Source organism: Eubalaena glacialis, chromosome 7, assembly GCF_028564815.1.
Source record: "Eubalaena glacialis isolate mEubGla1 chromosome 7, mEubGla1.1.hap2.+ XY, whole genome shotgun sequence".
Lineage (NCBI taxonomy): Eukaryota > Metazoa > Chordata > Mammalia > Artiodactyla > Balaenidae > Eubalaena > Eubalaena glacialis.
Window position 1 is genome coordinate 91,760,264 of NC_083722.1, and position 16,411 is coordinate 91,776,674.

A 16,411-nucleotide genomic window follows, 5' to 3' on the forward strand; every position below is an offset into this window, starting at 1 on the left:
CAAATTAAAGCAAGAGACAGATGGAAGTGATAAGAGCTATTTAAGTCTGTGATGTCGGGGTGTGATAGCGCAGGCAGCCTGACCACGGTCTGTTATTATAGGTCATTGTTTCACAGCTGTGATTCCCAGGGATGGCAGCAGAGGACAGGGAGCGTGGCAAAACCTACCAGCATGGGTAACCCTTTATGTCATTATAATACTGAGTAGGCCAGAGTAGCTAGATGGATAGCTACACGAACTCATCACTTCTTATATAGGCAAAAAAGTATTGTACACTCGTGCTTGGTCAAGAGGAACAACCTCATAATCAAATTGCCAAGAATGTAACTTATTAGCTCTGGAAAATCCAAACCTGATAGTGTGACCCTTTAATAAATAGCATGTAACTTATTTTCCTCTACAAAAAGTAGACATGTTAAATGTGGAAAATTGTGAAACAAAGATAAGCAAAACTAGCAGCAGTAGTAGAAAGAAGGTTACTTATAACTATCACTGAGAGGTAACTAGCACCAAAAATTTTGACTTATGTCTTTACAATTCACCCATTTGTTTATCCATCCAATGTACATATGTATATGTATGCATATGTGTGTGGATGCATGTATATATTTTTATATATGTAAAATTCATTAAACAAATGACATCATCATGTTCATACTAACTTAAAATAGAAACCTAATTGTATGCACCTGTAAACTACGTTGTGATCAACATCCTTGTAGTTAAATCTTTGTGTGTAATTTTACTTCCTTAGAATAAATGATCAGACGTGGAATTGCTGTATAAATGGTGCATGAATGAATTATAAAAAGTATTCTACATTTAACTTGAGTCTTCTCTAAACCTAGGACTTCACTAATCAAAAATTCTTTACCCAAGATTGCTTGTTGCCCCTTAAAGTGATGTTTCTAGCTCTAGAACAGCTCAATGTTCTCATAAGTGTCTGAAATGATTCACACTTACTTTCCGAGGTTTCACCTTATCTTGCAAATCATACTGGCCAATTCCTTTATAGCTGATTCCAAGCCACCAAGGAAGTCCTTGTTTATCCTAGAAGATGGAAAACCATGAGAACCAAGACCTAATTGTTAAGTCTTCTAGAGATGAAGTAATATCTACCAATTTCATCCTTTAACAAGTAACAACAAGTCAAAATAATTTTGTCTTGGTAAACAAAACACTATTTAAAATCCTAACTTGTTATTAAAATGCTTTCTTAGAGTTTCTTCAAATAAGATCTATAAGTCAAAACACATCAACACTATTAACACCATCAAAAAGAAAGTAGCATTATTGTTAGGATTTAACAGTTGGAGAGAAGAAATAAAATGTAAGTAATTCAACCAGAAATTAATCCAGAGTACAAAGCCAGTTAACCACTGGAAAAAAAAAAAAAAAAGAAGAAGAAGAGAAAGAAAAAGAAAAAAAGCTCTTTGTTCTATTGATTAGTAACCAGCTATAAAGGTCAGAGACGTTTCCAAAGAATTACAATGATGAGAAAAGTGGTTCGAAATCCTAATGTTTATAACATACTTAACAAATGAACGTGGGAATACTAAAAAATTCTTTGGGTGAATTATATGATTCAAAGACAAGATGCTTGAATAATGACTTTGAGGTACATATGGGGAGGGGAGGAATACATTTTTTTTTCATAAATTTATCTTTTAGGTCTTGCCAAAGAAAGGGATATATACTGACATAGGGAAAGAAAAACGTGGGCTTAAACATATACCCATATGCAAACAAATTAAGAATCAGTAGAAATTAAAGTGGAATTGGTACATATTTTTAGTACACGGTGTCCTCATTATACAGGTATTATCCAATTCCCCACCATTTTGAACTGCAAACACTGTCAGAACTCGAAAAGTCACTCAAGATTGATCAAGTATAAAATTATTCCTCTTTCAAACAAGACTCTCTTCTTAACAATATGCTTTATCCTCTATCATCTCAAAATATTTCTTAGTCAATCTCTCCCTGTGTATAAACAACTGAAAGAGTACTACACAAATATAAAACATACCAATTGAAAATGGGTACTGCAAATCCTATAAAAACTTGAGGATTTTATGAAGCTGCTGAAATGATACTGGATGATTCTTCAATGATTCTCATACAAAGGTACTATCAAATGAACATCTAGTAGCATTAGAAAGGTGCACAATTGGAAAAGAGAAAAATCAGCAAAAGTAGCTAAAAGGTTAGGTGTGCCAAAAGAGAATGATCTGAATATTTTAGGGCTAATAGAGGCTTCGGGAACACATTTGAACACAGATAGTATTTTGCAAAAATAAGGTATTTTATGATTTGCTAAAAATGAAAAGATATAATCAGGCTTTTTTTTTTTAAGAAAATCAATCCATTCTAAATGCTGAAATTTCTAGAGATAATTTACATATATGCACATATTGATTTATGTGATTTTAGAAAGTTGGTGTTGTTCACTAACTCTCATAAAATAACACAGGCATGATGAAAACTTTGTCATATAAAAGTATTTACCTTTACTGCATAATAATGGACTCCATAGGTCGGTAGAGCTTCTACTATTTTCATATACCTATGGAAAATGAATATATATTATAACCTCTTATTAAATTAGTTGGTGGGCCCTTTTGGGAAAAGTGATCTAAAGAAACACAATTTGTATCTACTTTCCTCATTATAACCTTGTCTTTGACTAAAGTAGAAATAGAATAAACCACTCCAGGGAGTAATATATTTTACTTTATCCAAATGTTGGGAGGTTGTTAACAAAAATTCAATTTCAAAAAGCTACAGGAAATGTTATTTTCTGCGTATTAAAAATTCTATGGCTTAGAAACATATTGTACTTTATTATAAACCCAAACTGCAAGTATTTTTAAACTAGCACCTAATGATGCAAGTCATGAGAATCAACTTTTGGGTCATGCTCATAATAAATAAAAAATAAAGCTTATTTTCTGCTTGCTGTAAATTAAGCAAACATGCTATAATAAAAACATGGTGGTTTTTATTACTGATGGTGGTACACTTTCAGAAATTTATACTTAACTTTTAAGTCAAACCTCTTAGAAATATATGCTTTAAAACAGTGAATTTTATTATATGCAAACCTGATTTTTAAAAATATGCACCCCCCTCAAAACAATTAAAGTGATGATGTACCTCTTGTTATTTTCAATTCAACAAGTATTTACTGTATACCTTTAAGACTTTATGGAGTAGACTAAATTGTGTAAGATTTCCTCTCTGCCCACAAAAAATTGAGGTTCCTGTATGATACAAGTGGACTCTTTAATAACATTTTGGAGATCAATGGCTCTGGACCTTGTAATCAATAATGTGATAACTTTTTAAAGTAAAAGGTCTACATGTTAGTGAATATAAAAAGTTAGGGGGACTTCCCTGGTGGCGCAGTGGTTAAGAATCCGTCTGCCAATGCAGGGGACAAGGGTTCGAGCCCTGGTCCGGGAAGATCCCACATGCCACGGAGCAACTAAGCCCGTTGCTACAACTACTGAGCCTGTGCTCTAGAGCCCGTGAGTCACAACTACTAAGCCCGCGTGCCACAACTACTGAAGCCCGTGCGCCTAGAGCCCGTGCTCCGCAACAAGAGAAGCCACCGCAATGAGAAGCCCGCACACCGCGACGAAGAGTAGCCCCCGCTCGCCACAACTAGAGAAAGCCCGCGTGCAGCAATGAAGACCCAACGCTGCTAAAAGTAAATAAATAAAATAAATAAATTTATTTTTTTTAAAAAAAGGTAGATGTGCCAAGGCCAGGCAGCAATTACACTGCACAGCCAGGATTCCAGCAAAGTGAGTCGGATTCCACAGTCTAGAGCCTTAACTACCAAGTTAGACAGTCTCTCATTTGCAGCCACAATGATAATGATCAAAGGAAGTAAGAGGGTGCTGCATTTCAACAAGGACAGTTCATAATACACATTAACCTAACCTAAAATCCTTCATGGAAATTCTTATTCCTTTTTGTTTTCCAGTTCAGAAAACGGGCACAAGTCAGGGATTCAACTTCAGGCTGTTAACTTCTCATTTCTGCCTTGAAGATCACAGCAGGTGCACTATGATAAAAAGGAGATGAATGCAAGAGCAGGGATGTGGGGGAAATCTAAACACTGACCAGGGGAATAGTGATCGCCAAGTCCTTATTTCACTTCTCACATGCTCTGAGCTATAATCAGCAGATTTTTTTTTAAAAACTTCTATGGCCATAAAAGTTATTCTATTGTACAATTACTATAGCAATAATGCTACATCAGTTTTCACAATTCAAAAATTTTAAAATTATAAATTTACTTTTTACAATTTAAAAACTTCAATGTAGCCTGTGAACTGTTCTTAATAAATGACGGTAACTCTATAGGTCTAAAATGCAGAAATCTATCATTATGGTCTGCTGTTGGTACCATAAAGAACCATTATCCAACACCGACACTGCGTGCTCCACCCAAAATAGAGTCACAAACCAGGTGACAAAACACGACCTCCAGATAGATGTTGTTTGGCTCATGTTGTACTAAAATTTTCTTTAAATTACTTTGTAATGTTTAAAATTAGGGTTTAAAAATTGTAATTTCCAGCTTTTCTTGAAAAACATCAGATGATCTGGCAACATTATGCCTGAATGCTGAAGCTCAGAAGTCTTGTCTCTAGCCAGGGCAAAAGCTCTCTAGTTCACCACAGTCCCCACCACTCCCTATTGCCTACACTTGGCCTATGATTTCTCATTTTTGTCACCTGTCTGACACTGGTAGGCATCTGAATTGATGACACCAAAGTATGGAATGACCCAAGACACTTTATAATTCATGGTAAGATACTTCTAACCAGGTGAGTACTATATGCACACAGACTACACAAGAGAAATCATTTCAGATGACTTTCTCAAACGGAAGACATTACAACCATATCTAAGCAAAAAGAAAGATACTTACTGAACCACAGCTTGACCCCGAGTCAGACCTTTGATTTTCAAATAATGCTCAATTACCCTGTCCTCACTGTAAAACAAGGAAATGAAAAGTAGAGCAATGCATGACTGTATGAGGTACAGATCCAATTTCAAGATTCTCAGGTGGCCTACTTGAAACACTTGAGAAAGAAGGCCTAGACCAACTTGTTTGGGAGACAGAAGCTGGTTGACTTTTGTTTTTGTAGGATATGGACTATATGGACTCCTGAGGCTCAGCCATTTGACCTTGTCTCGATTTTATACAATTTTATATAATATATAATATGTAAATTTTTTAAAACTTAAGTTATTAGAAAAGGAAACATAATATCAATTCATCAAATAAAAAACTAATATTCTCTCCCATAACTGAATGGAATATAACAAATACAAAATAATGTTATTAAACGCTAGTTAGAGAGCCTTGCTGGGGAAATTAAAAGGGTTTTTTAGAGAGATCAGCAAGTGTAAAGTATTACAGACATTTTCCTTAAATTGTTCAGAAAGATTTAGAAAGAATTAAAAATGCTTCTGAGTGAGTGTTCAATCTAAAATATTCTACTGTCACTACTTGTGGACATAATACTGTAGAAGAAAACCCTTCATTATCGTCTTAGAATAAAACTTTTTGACTAGAAAGGAGAAACAGGCTGAAGTCTGGTCACCTTTGACATCATTCAGTTATTTACCCACCTTTCAGACTGGTAGCTCGTTAGTCATATCTCAAGTATAACTGAGAAGAATAAACGTTTTTATCTCTATACAACCAATAAGCAACAGTAATTGGTCTTTGCTTTTTATCCTTAAGAAACTATCACTTAACAATGATTCATTTAGAAGGTTCCAGACTCAGGATGCAATGTAGCCTCAGTACCCACTCTCACTATTAACTTGGGAAATATTCCAGCTTTCATATTACAGCTATTCATGTTGAATATTTATTTTGTAACTAGTTTTTTAGTGGAAAGGAAAACCATCTTCAGGATTTACAGCCTTAAATCGAGGAAAATATATTTAAAGGGAATGTAAGTAATTCAAGGGGACAAAACGTACTTTTCTAGGAAAAATGTTGCATGGGAAATGGGTACTATGGATTCATTAAAATACAGACAAATAAAACAACTCAAAATAGAAAATGACTTCTGGCTGTAGAGGAAACCTCTGATCATTCAGGTTGTTTCTGTTTATTATGAACGCCTCTGTTCAAGGAAATCTGTATTTTATACCACTTGTATTGCACTCTGCCAGATTAAGCCTGCATTATACAGTGACTGCACATATACTGAGCATGGTTCACTTAAAAGCACACTCTACAAATGTATTATGCACTTGAATGAGAAGGCACATGGCCACTCTTCACACATGACTACAGTCTTGGGGCAATGATCTCCAGAGAGATTTGATAAGACCTTTTCACTGGAAGGATCAGGGTCTACTAATGATTAGACTGACACGTATGATGGGCAGTTTGATATTTTCCTCACTTATATTTCTTTTAGTTCCCTGAAGAGCATGCCGTTCTCAGTGGAGGTTACCGTAACCGGGTCGCCGGCAATCTTGGCATGGCTTACCAGTAGGCAAGAGAGGGGTGCTCCTGCAGAGTTTTGGTTGGAAAGGCTGGTAATGTCTTTAAATCTTTCCTGGCATTTTCATCACTAAAAAGAAAAGTAAGACAGTATGTCAGTCGTTGTTACTTAAAAGATTACCCAAGCTGGTCACCACATGAAATCTGAAAAGTAACAATAGCATGTTGGGCTCTGTCAAATGTTATTGTCCGCATACATAAGGCTATAGACTTTAACTAAAGACAGCCCCCAAATGGACAACCAACCTGATGAGATTTTGAAGTTTTTAAAAGACAAAAAAAAACAATTTTAAATACTATTAAATTGCCATAATCCCATTTTGCTTACTTATAAACTCCATTTTCATTGTATATTTCCTATATGTATCTATTTTATTATTGATACATAATTATTACTATAATTGTGCACACTTTATATTCTATTTTTATGCAGCATTCTTCAAATTTCATTATACACTTTCTCCACACTCCTGTAGTACCCTCATAATTATTTTTAGTGGTTATATAATATTCACAGTGTTGGAACACTGGTTATCCTAAAACCATTCACATAGAATCACCATTTTTCATAATAGCTATCATTGCAATAAAAAGGTTTGAGTGTAGACCTTTCTATTACTTGTCTGTTACTTCCTCACCACTCTCTGAAATAAAATGGACCAAGTCGGCCATCTGAGGAAATCACTTGGATAGAAGATGACTTGAGGGACTTCCCTGGTGGCGCAGCGGTTAAGAATCTGCCTGCCAATGCAGGGGACACGGGTTTGATCCCTGGTCCAGGAAGATCCCACATGCTGCGGAGCAACTAAGCCTGTGCGCCACAACTACTGAGCCTACGCTCTAGAGCCCGCGAGCCACAACTACTGACCCCATGCGCCTAGAGCCCGTGCTCCACAACAAGAGAAGCCACCGCAATGAGAAGCCCACGCACCGCAACAAAGAGTAGCCCCCGCTCGCTGCAACTAGAGAAAGCCTGCATGCAGCAACAAAGACCCAACGCAGCCAAAAATAAATAAATAAATAAAAATAAAATTAAAATAAAAACTAAAAAAAAAAGATGACTTGAAAATGTGTTTCTAATGAAATCCAAGGAAGTTATCCCTCAAACTGCAACAAGTGAACTAAAATGTACCTCATGAAACAGCAGCTAATTTTAAAATGGCAAAATTCTGGAAATACAGGCAATATTTTATAATAACTATAAATGGAGTACAATCTTTAAAACCTGTGAATCTCTATGTCATACACTTGAAACATATATTGTAAATCAACTATATCTCAGTTAAAAACAATAATACAATGAAAACAAAACAAAACCAAAAAAAAGGGCAAAATTCTGGTTGTGAAAAGAGAAGGATGTGGGTGGGATAGGGACGGTGGGAGGGAGACGCAAGAGGGAGGGGGTATGGGGATATATGTATGTGTATAGCTGATTCACTTTGTTATACAGCAGAAACTAACACACCACTGTAAAGAAATTATACTCCAAAAAAGATGTTAAAAAAAAAGAGAAGGGTGTGGTCTTTAAGGAACTTAACAGAAGGGAGAACAGGTAATATGACCCAGTCAGGTTTGTCCTGCACAGTGTGAGAATAGTCCCAAGTATTTAAGAAGGCAGTCTCTGATGAAACAGACATGACTCTCTGGGGTTCATTAGAGCCTAGGATAAGCGCATTAAAGAGTTACTCAAAATCATGATTATCCTGGTGTTCATCAAACAGCATACTGGTAACTTTTTTCCACTTACTTGCCACCTCTTCATATCTTTGCCACTAGCAACTCTTTGTTGAGGTTACCAAGAGCACCATGAAATGCACTTCTAGGGCACTGTTCACCTCATGGAAGTCCCATCACAACTCTTCCCATGTGGTAGGTACTATTATTACCCAGACTACTTCACAGGTAAGAGTTTGAGGTTTAGAGAGGCTAAGCCTCTTGGTCAACATCTCTCAGCTACTATGTGGAGGAGCCAGAGGCTTCAAAGGCCAAGACCATAAACACTGTATTCTATTACCTGATTCCCTGAAAGACTCCCAGAGCAGCGTCCTGGGACATTCTCATCTCTGGCAAGGCAGAACTCCCCTTCACCCTCACCACTACTTATAAATGAAAACTCTGAACTGATGAGTTGCAAAATCCATCACTCAAGCATTTTTACATTAGCTTCCCCAGGGTTTGCCCCAATGTGAATCGTGATACTGAAAGAGATGAACCCCCAACTGTAGGACCAAACACTGAACTCAAGGTCAATCTCCTCCCAAAGCATTTATTCAATTACCTAGATCAAATGTTATACGTCAAACTAGGGAACCAAGTATGGCCTGCAGACAGGCTTTGTTTGGTCCATGTTGCACTGTGCTGGATTAGAAATTGCTCTCTCCTGTCACTTGATCAGGCTTGGTGTAACTGGTTCTCCTTCAATGTCTACAGAAGGTTTGTTTACTGGTTCTATCACCAAGTTTCCCCACCAGGCCACAGGGCCATCAGGTGAACCCACTGAGCAACCTGTACATAAACTTACTTTCAGTAAGAACAGATAGAGTTGAGTGTCAACTAGCTTAGAGACGGTATGATTTGTACCTGTCAATGCTACACTGCAAAACTAGGCTTGGGGCCCTTCCTAAAGGTGAGAGATCCAACTTTACAAATTACTCCAGGAAATGAAAAGTCACTTGGCTCCCATTCTTACATAAGGATAAATCTCTCTATTCATTTGAAATCTGAGCAGTATGGCTTAACCACATTGACAATCTCGGGAAACTGGTTTGGGCTTCCTGAAAACCAAAATATATACCACAATCGTATTTAATCATAGTAAAGGTCACCTGTCAACTCCCAGTAATGATATTTATTTCTCTTAATAATTTCTTTTATGCTCTGTCCTTCAAATCCCATTTCCTTTTCAAAGAGGTTGGCTTATGAATTTTTTGTGAAGGGCAAATACCTGTACATGTTCTAAAGTGACAGACTAAGGATAACACTTTTTGGGGTTTTTTTGTTTTTTGTTTTTTTTTTAAAGTATTTGTTTATTTATTTATTTTTGGCTGTGTTGGGTCTTTGTTTCTGTGCGAGGGCTTTCTCTAGTTGTGGCAAGCGGGGGCCACTCTTCAGCACGGTGTGCGGGCCTCTCACTGTCGCGGCCTCTCTTGTTGCGGAGCACAGGCTCTAGACACACAGGCTCTAGACACGCAGGCTCAGTAATTGTGGCTCACGGGCCCAGCTGCTCCGCGGCACGTGGGATCTTCCCAGACCAGGGCTCGAACCCGTGTCCCCTGCATTGGCAGGCAGATTCTCAACCACTGTGCCACCAGGGAAGCCCCACTTTTTGTTATTAATCATCACCACCAACCACATGTGTATTATCTTCTAGGTTCATGTGAACTGTGTGCTGTGTTCCAAGAGCTCAGCCTCACATTCACTTATTTCTTTGGATTACAGTTAATTTTGTGGCAATCAAGACCTACTAGAGTAGAAGAAGAGAAGCTGCTATTTACCATAAATTCACTTATTCATTTAGCAAATACGTATTAAGTGTACAGTGCATGCTGAGCACATAGAAACAAGTGTCATATGACGAAGTTGCTTTTAACTTATACAAATGCAGTCAGCCAAAGGAGAGAGGAGAGAGGGGAATGAAATAAGAGGGAAATTTTATCCGTCATTTTATTCAGCAAGCTCATGGTTGAGAATAAGTGTGAAACGGGAGACTTGAAGTTGCTGTCCTTTAAGATGATTTTAGTTCCTGTGTCCTTAAAGCACCAGTCTCTCAATATACTGAGATTTTTCTAGTATTTAAGCATTTAACACATGTCCGCTAAACACACAACTTGTGTTATCTAGTGACTAACTTAAGAAATAGCTACATGTTACAACTGGAGAAAAATACTACCTGTGTTGGATATATTGAAAGATGAACTTTGGCCTTCGACATGTCACCTTCCCAAGGAGTTTTTAATTTTAACTATGCACCATTAGAACCTACCCTAGTCCTAAGATGCGATAAGACATTATACATCTGGAAATGGTGACTAAATAAATCAATAAATTACCAAACGTTAATCACAAGGCAGCATCCTAAATAACAATGAATATTTACTCACTAAGACTTTTTTGGGATACTAATCAATCACTGGGAAGCAACTAAAATGTGCATTAATAGGCAAGTGGCTTAGGGATCATTTTAAGGAGAGTTTAGACTACTTTAAAAAGAATATAATTGAATAGGTGGAGCACAAGGGATTTGGGGGGGCGTGAAACTATTCTGAATAATACTGTAATCATGGATGCATTTGTCAAAAGCTGTAGAACACAGAGTGAACCATGATTTGACTATGGACTTTAGTTAATAATAATCTGTCAGGGGGGGCTTCCCTGGTGGCACAGTGGTTGAGAATCTGCCTGCCAATGCAGGGGACATGGGTTCGAGCCCTGGTCTGCGAAGATCCCACATGCCGCGGAGCAATTAGGCCCGTGAGCCACAATTACTGAGCCTGCGCGTCTGGAGCCTGTGCTCCGCAACTAGAGAGGCCGCAATAGTGAGAGGCCCGCGCACCGCGATGAAGAGTGGCCCCCGCTTGCCGCAACTAGAGAAAACCTTTGCACAGAAACGAAGACCCAACACAGCCAAAAATAAATAAATATAAATAAATTTTTAAAAAAATCTGTCAGTATTGATTCATCACTTGTAACAAATGTACCACACTAATGCAAGATGTTACTGATAGGGGAAACTGTGAAGAGAGGGGGAGGGGGAAGGAGAGAGGATATATGAGAACTCTCCATACTTTCTGCTCAATTTTTGTGTAAACCTAAAACTGCTCTAAAAACTGAAGTCTATTAATTTTTTTTTAAAAAGGTAAAAAAATTAAAGAAATATACTTTAAATTAGTGGTTCTTAACTGGGGCAATTTTGCCCCTTGGGGGATATTTAGCAATGTCTTAAGACATTTTTTGACAGTCACAATTGGGGAAGGAGGTGTTACTGGCATCTACTGAGCTGAGGCCAGGATGCTACTATACATCCTACAATACACAAGATGGGCCCCCAGCAACAAAGAATTATCTTGCCCCAAATGTTAATAGTGTTGAGGGCTGAGAAACCCTGATTTGGATGATTATAAAACGCCTGATAATTCAACCCTAAAACTTCTAATTGTATTGTATCTTTCAGACTTAAGAATTTTTCTTTTGTGTCACTCTTAGACTATTAAATATTAGAATATAAATATATCTTAGATGCAACTCTCTAATAGGAGCCAAGTGAGAGAAGCATTAGAAATCCAACTGTCTAAAAATGCAAGTCAAGCTCAGCAGCAGACACAGGGACACAATGGGGACTTGGTGGGGACCATGAGGAAGAAAAGAGAACATTACCCACTTGAAGTCACTTAGGATACAGATTTGACTGTGTGTGACAGAGATCAACACTTTAATTTCTCTTTACATACAAGTTAGAGCTAGAATAGCATGAAGTGTTCAGGGACCGAAACTCTTGTTGCTTCACCATTCGTGGGGTTCTGCTGTCCTTCACATGGTCCCAGATAGCCCACCACCACGTCCACCTTTTAGCCATCACGTAGTGGAAAAAGAGTAAAGGAGGACATACCCACTCCTTTAGGGGCAAAACCTGAAAGCTGCCCACTTCCCCTAATCCCACTGGCCAGAAAAATCACAAGGCTCTTGATAATTGCAAGGGACACTGAGATATGTAGTTTTTATTTTGGGCAGCCACATGTCTCGCTAAAAATTCTACTAATATGGAGAAAGGGGAGATTGGATACTGAGGAAACAATCAGATGCCACTGCTGATGGGGAACCACCACTCAGATCAATGTAATTTCTGCCACGTGGGAATGTGGATCCACTATTGCCTAATGATTGCACTTTCTTCAAAAATAAGGCAAAATCTCAGAGTTTTACCTAGAATGTTTGAATTTTAAAATATTGCCTCAACCAAAAAACAAAAAAGTAAAGCCAAAAATAAAAAGTAAAGCATTGTGCAGGCTATATAAAACATACCTGCGGACCATCACTATCGCTTTGCAACTTCTGACAAACTATTAATAAAGAATGTATAGGGAGGCCCTTCTCAGTTCAGCTTGGTTTCTAGTTTCAGATAATTTACTTACAGTGCAAAACACCAGTAGGGCATGAGTAAATGAGACACATAAATAATTTTGACAAATGTGGAATCCGGACCATCCCAAAAGATTACTTTCTCAGGAAAAAACACAGCCTTAATTTCTTTGTGTTAGAAAAGGTTCCTATTAATCCTCCAAATCTGTTCATCTGTGCTACTGCAAAATATCCTTTCTTGTGAATACACAACATCACTTTCTATAAGGACCTATTAACACAGGAAACTTCTAACAAGCCACCACCAATAAGGAGGTGATTGAGCTGGGGACCTGTCTATGACACTAAAAGAGGACCAAAAAGATGGCTGAGACAGACGACCTGGCAGCAAAATGGGTTAAATCGTTCAACAAGCAGTGCACAAGTAGAAACCCAAATGGCCAACAGGCAGAAGCAAGTGTTCAGCTTTACAAGTACTCAGGGAAATGCAAATTAAACCTTCAATGAATTACCACTTTGCACCCGACTGCACTGAGGTTACATGAAGATGAAGGGCGATAGGAACTCCCATCCATTGCTGTGGAATGCCAACTGACATGATCATTTTGGAAATTTGCATACCCCATGACCCAGAGATCCTTTCCTAGGTAGACCTCTAGAGAAACTTATGCAAAAGAATAGGGTTTATAGCAGCATTGTTCACAGTAAGACAAATAAAGAAAACAGCCCAAATAGCCCATAACAGTAGAAATGATAAAATTACAGTATTCATACAATGCAATATCATACAGCAAACAAAATACAGACTAGCTTCACACAACATGATGAATCTCACAATATTTAGCAAAGAAGCAAGACCCAAAGTAATATATACATCACCACCCCATGTATATAAGTTCGAAAGCAAGCAAAATGAAACTAGAGAGAATCATACATAGGTGATACAGTATAAAGCAAAACAAGAAAATATGTTCCATACAGCCCAAGTACCTCTGGGGAAAAGAGAGGATTTTTATTGGGAAAGGGGGGGTCCACTACACATTGGGGGTAGGGTGGGATCCTGGCAACATTCCTCATGGGGTGTGGTTATGTGGCTGTGTAATTTCTAATTTGTTCTTTAAACCATTCATACATGTTTTACACATCCTTCCGGGTGATATAATTCACATCAAAAACTAAGTCAAATATGGTTAGTGGGTGAAAGGGAGGGTACTGATGAGGAAGCCCATTGCCATTTAGAGGGCAAGCGTTCGAAACACTGGTGCATTATTCTTCAGTTAATCCTGATCATTTTCAGAGTTTAGAACCTGAAGGATTTCACGTTTGAGTGGACTGACAGTAGCTGAGTGCTTATTTGTTCACCCTCCGAAGAACCCCTGCGGGGGAATTTGCCTGGGAGCCAAGGCCACGTGGATCCACTGAGCTGGCCGGGGCAGCCAGGTCTGGCTTGGGCAGAGAAGGCCCCTCCTGGGGCTGACAGGCAGGCAGGGTGGGAGGCTGGGTTTATATGAATGAGGATCAACCTCAGAATCCCAAGGGAGGGCCTCTAAATAGCCGGGAGGTGAGCAAGCCAAGCCTGGACGGAGATGTCTCTGCCTTGTCCCAGCAGGAAACGCACTCACCCTGTCTGGACGTTCTTTTTTTTTTTTTTTTTTTTTAATTTATTTATTTTTGGCTGCGTTGGGTCTTCCTTGCTGCAGATGGGCTTTCTCTAGTTGTGGCTCGTGGGCTCTAGAGCGCAGGCTCAGTAGTTGTGGCGCACGGGCTTAGTTGCTCCACGGCATGTGGGATCTTCCCGGACCAGGGCTCAAACCCGTGTCCCCTGCATTGGCAGGCGGATTCTTAATCACTGCGCCACCAGGGAAGTCCTGTCTGGACGTTCTTGACCCGAATGCAATGGAAGTGTTATTTTAAAGACGAACTTGACCAGAACTGCCAAGAAGGACTGCTTTCTCCAGGTCCTAGCCAAAGACAATGCCCGTAAATCTACAAGACTTGCTCCTTCTCAGTAACAAACCAGAAATTGCTATTCTTCATCCTTTCAGCAGGAATTCAGATGCCACAATGAAGAACACTGCGTTTTATCTAATTATCTAGGCTGATAATTAAATAAAATACCTGATAATACCTCCTTTAGGTATTCCAAGTTCCTATTCTGACAGCTTTCTAGAAGGAAGCGGCCCATGACCCACCATTTAGCCACCGCAGCTCTTTTTTCCGTGATGATTCCTTTTGGCATTCCCAAGCCCCCTTTCACGGGCTCTTGTTTTTCTTTACTGACCGCAAAAGCCCTGTAGGAATGTGCCAACCTCACTCATTTTTGAGAGAGCCACATGGCTGGCAAAGCTGAGGCCACCCTTTGTGTGCACTGGAGCAGTTGTGTGGAAACAGCCACCCCCAGCAGATGTGTGCACCTGTTTGTGCCTAATTGGGAACTTGCCCACAGTGACAATCAGCCACCTGCCATTCTCAGGCTGGAGGATGAGGGAGTGCGGGCAATTAGCAAACTGTGGTGCTGGCACTTCTGGAGCAAACGATCACTGAATGAGATCCCTCAAAGATGGTAGCTGTCAATGCTTGGTGTGGAAGCATCCTTAGGTTTCTAGGACAGTTTAAAAAAAAAAAAAAAAAAAAAAGCCCAAGCCCCAAACTTCCCTTTTCTTTTTGATGCTAACGCTCTTCCTTATCTGAAATTCCAAGCAAAGGTGCCTAAAAAGCACGTTAAGTATAATGACCCAATGGAAATGAGCGTAGAAACATCACCAAGACATAAATTAAGCTCTTTAAAAAGTAACTTGGGACTGGAGTCTTGCATGAGTATAACTCATGCATATGCAAATGTAAAAAAGCTATAGTTAACGCCTGTTGAACACCCAAGATAAAGTCTACCATGTAGCCTAAGGGGCCTCCAAGATCTCAAGCAAGTTGTCACAGCTGGGAGCTCTATTTAATACTGTGCTATGTGCAAGCTAAAGATTTACTGTCTTTAGGAACTGGTGTAAATTAGAAACGTTTGCCAGTCTTCTGGAGTTGCCTGTACAGAGGCTGGTGATAAGCCACTTCCTTATCTATGCTTGCTAGAGAGCTGGGGTGGCCGTCAAAGTTTTGCACTATACTGAAGGAATGGGCCATGGCAATGATCATAACAGCCAGAAAAACTGTATTTAATGTCTGTTAAATGGTGTAACAGGTGTCAACTCAATTACTAAAGCATTCCAGCTGGATCCAGTGTTTAAGGAGGACAGCTTGCTTAAACATGCCATTATTAGAAGGATCTTGGATACTGAATATAAACACTAATTTCTTCGACTAATCTACCAGCGTTGATCAACACCTTGGTAGTTAGCAGTTTAAGGTATGTTCTCAGTTTACTTAGAGCATTTGTTCACTGGCCAGACTGCCTTCACATCACCTTTTTTTAATTTAAAATAAAATCATGTTTCTTTCAGTTATCTGGGAACTTGGCCTTCAGTGATGAATCTAGTTTATTATCTCCTTGACTTAATAACTAGGGAGTTCTAACAGTAAATTTCTCTCCACTAATTCCTAGGTTAAGGGATATTAAAGGTTGACAAGCATGAGAAAACACAGTAGTTCTTACAATCCCCTGACTAGCAGCATCCGTATTATCTGAGAACTTGTTAGAAATGCAAATTCTCGGGCCCACCCCAGACCTACAGAATCAGGAGGGCAGAAGGCGGGACCCAGCAATCTGTTTAATAAATGACTTGAGAACCACAGGAACAGAATAATAGAATAAACACATCATAAAACAAAGGGAGATTTTCA

The 16,411-nt window shown here is 38.9% G+C and overlaps 1 protein-coding gene across 4 annotated transcripts in view; it reads right to left on the reverse strand.

The window, feature by feature from the left end:
• The window catches only part of FRMD4B (FERM domain containing 4B), a 330,390-nt gene that overhangs the window by 39,201 nt on the left and 274,778 nt on the right, over positions 1–16,411 (reverse strand). For all 4 annotated transcript variants that reach the window (XM_061197131.1, XM_061197132.1, XM_061197134.1 and 1 more), the window contains 4 exons: positions 6,534–6,617; positions 4,946–5,011; positions 2,509–2,566; positions 964–1,050 (listed from right to left, as the gene is read on the reverse strand). In XM_061197131.1, the coding sequence (XP_061053114.1) occupies positions 964–1,050; positions 2,509–2,566; positions 4,946–5,011; positions 6,534–6,617 (295 nt within the window). The remainder of the gene's footprint in view (positions 1–963; positions 1,051–2,508; positions 2,567–4,945; positions 5,012–6,533; positions 6,618–16,411) is intronic.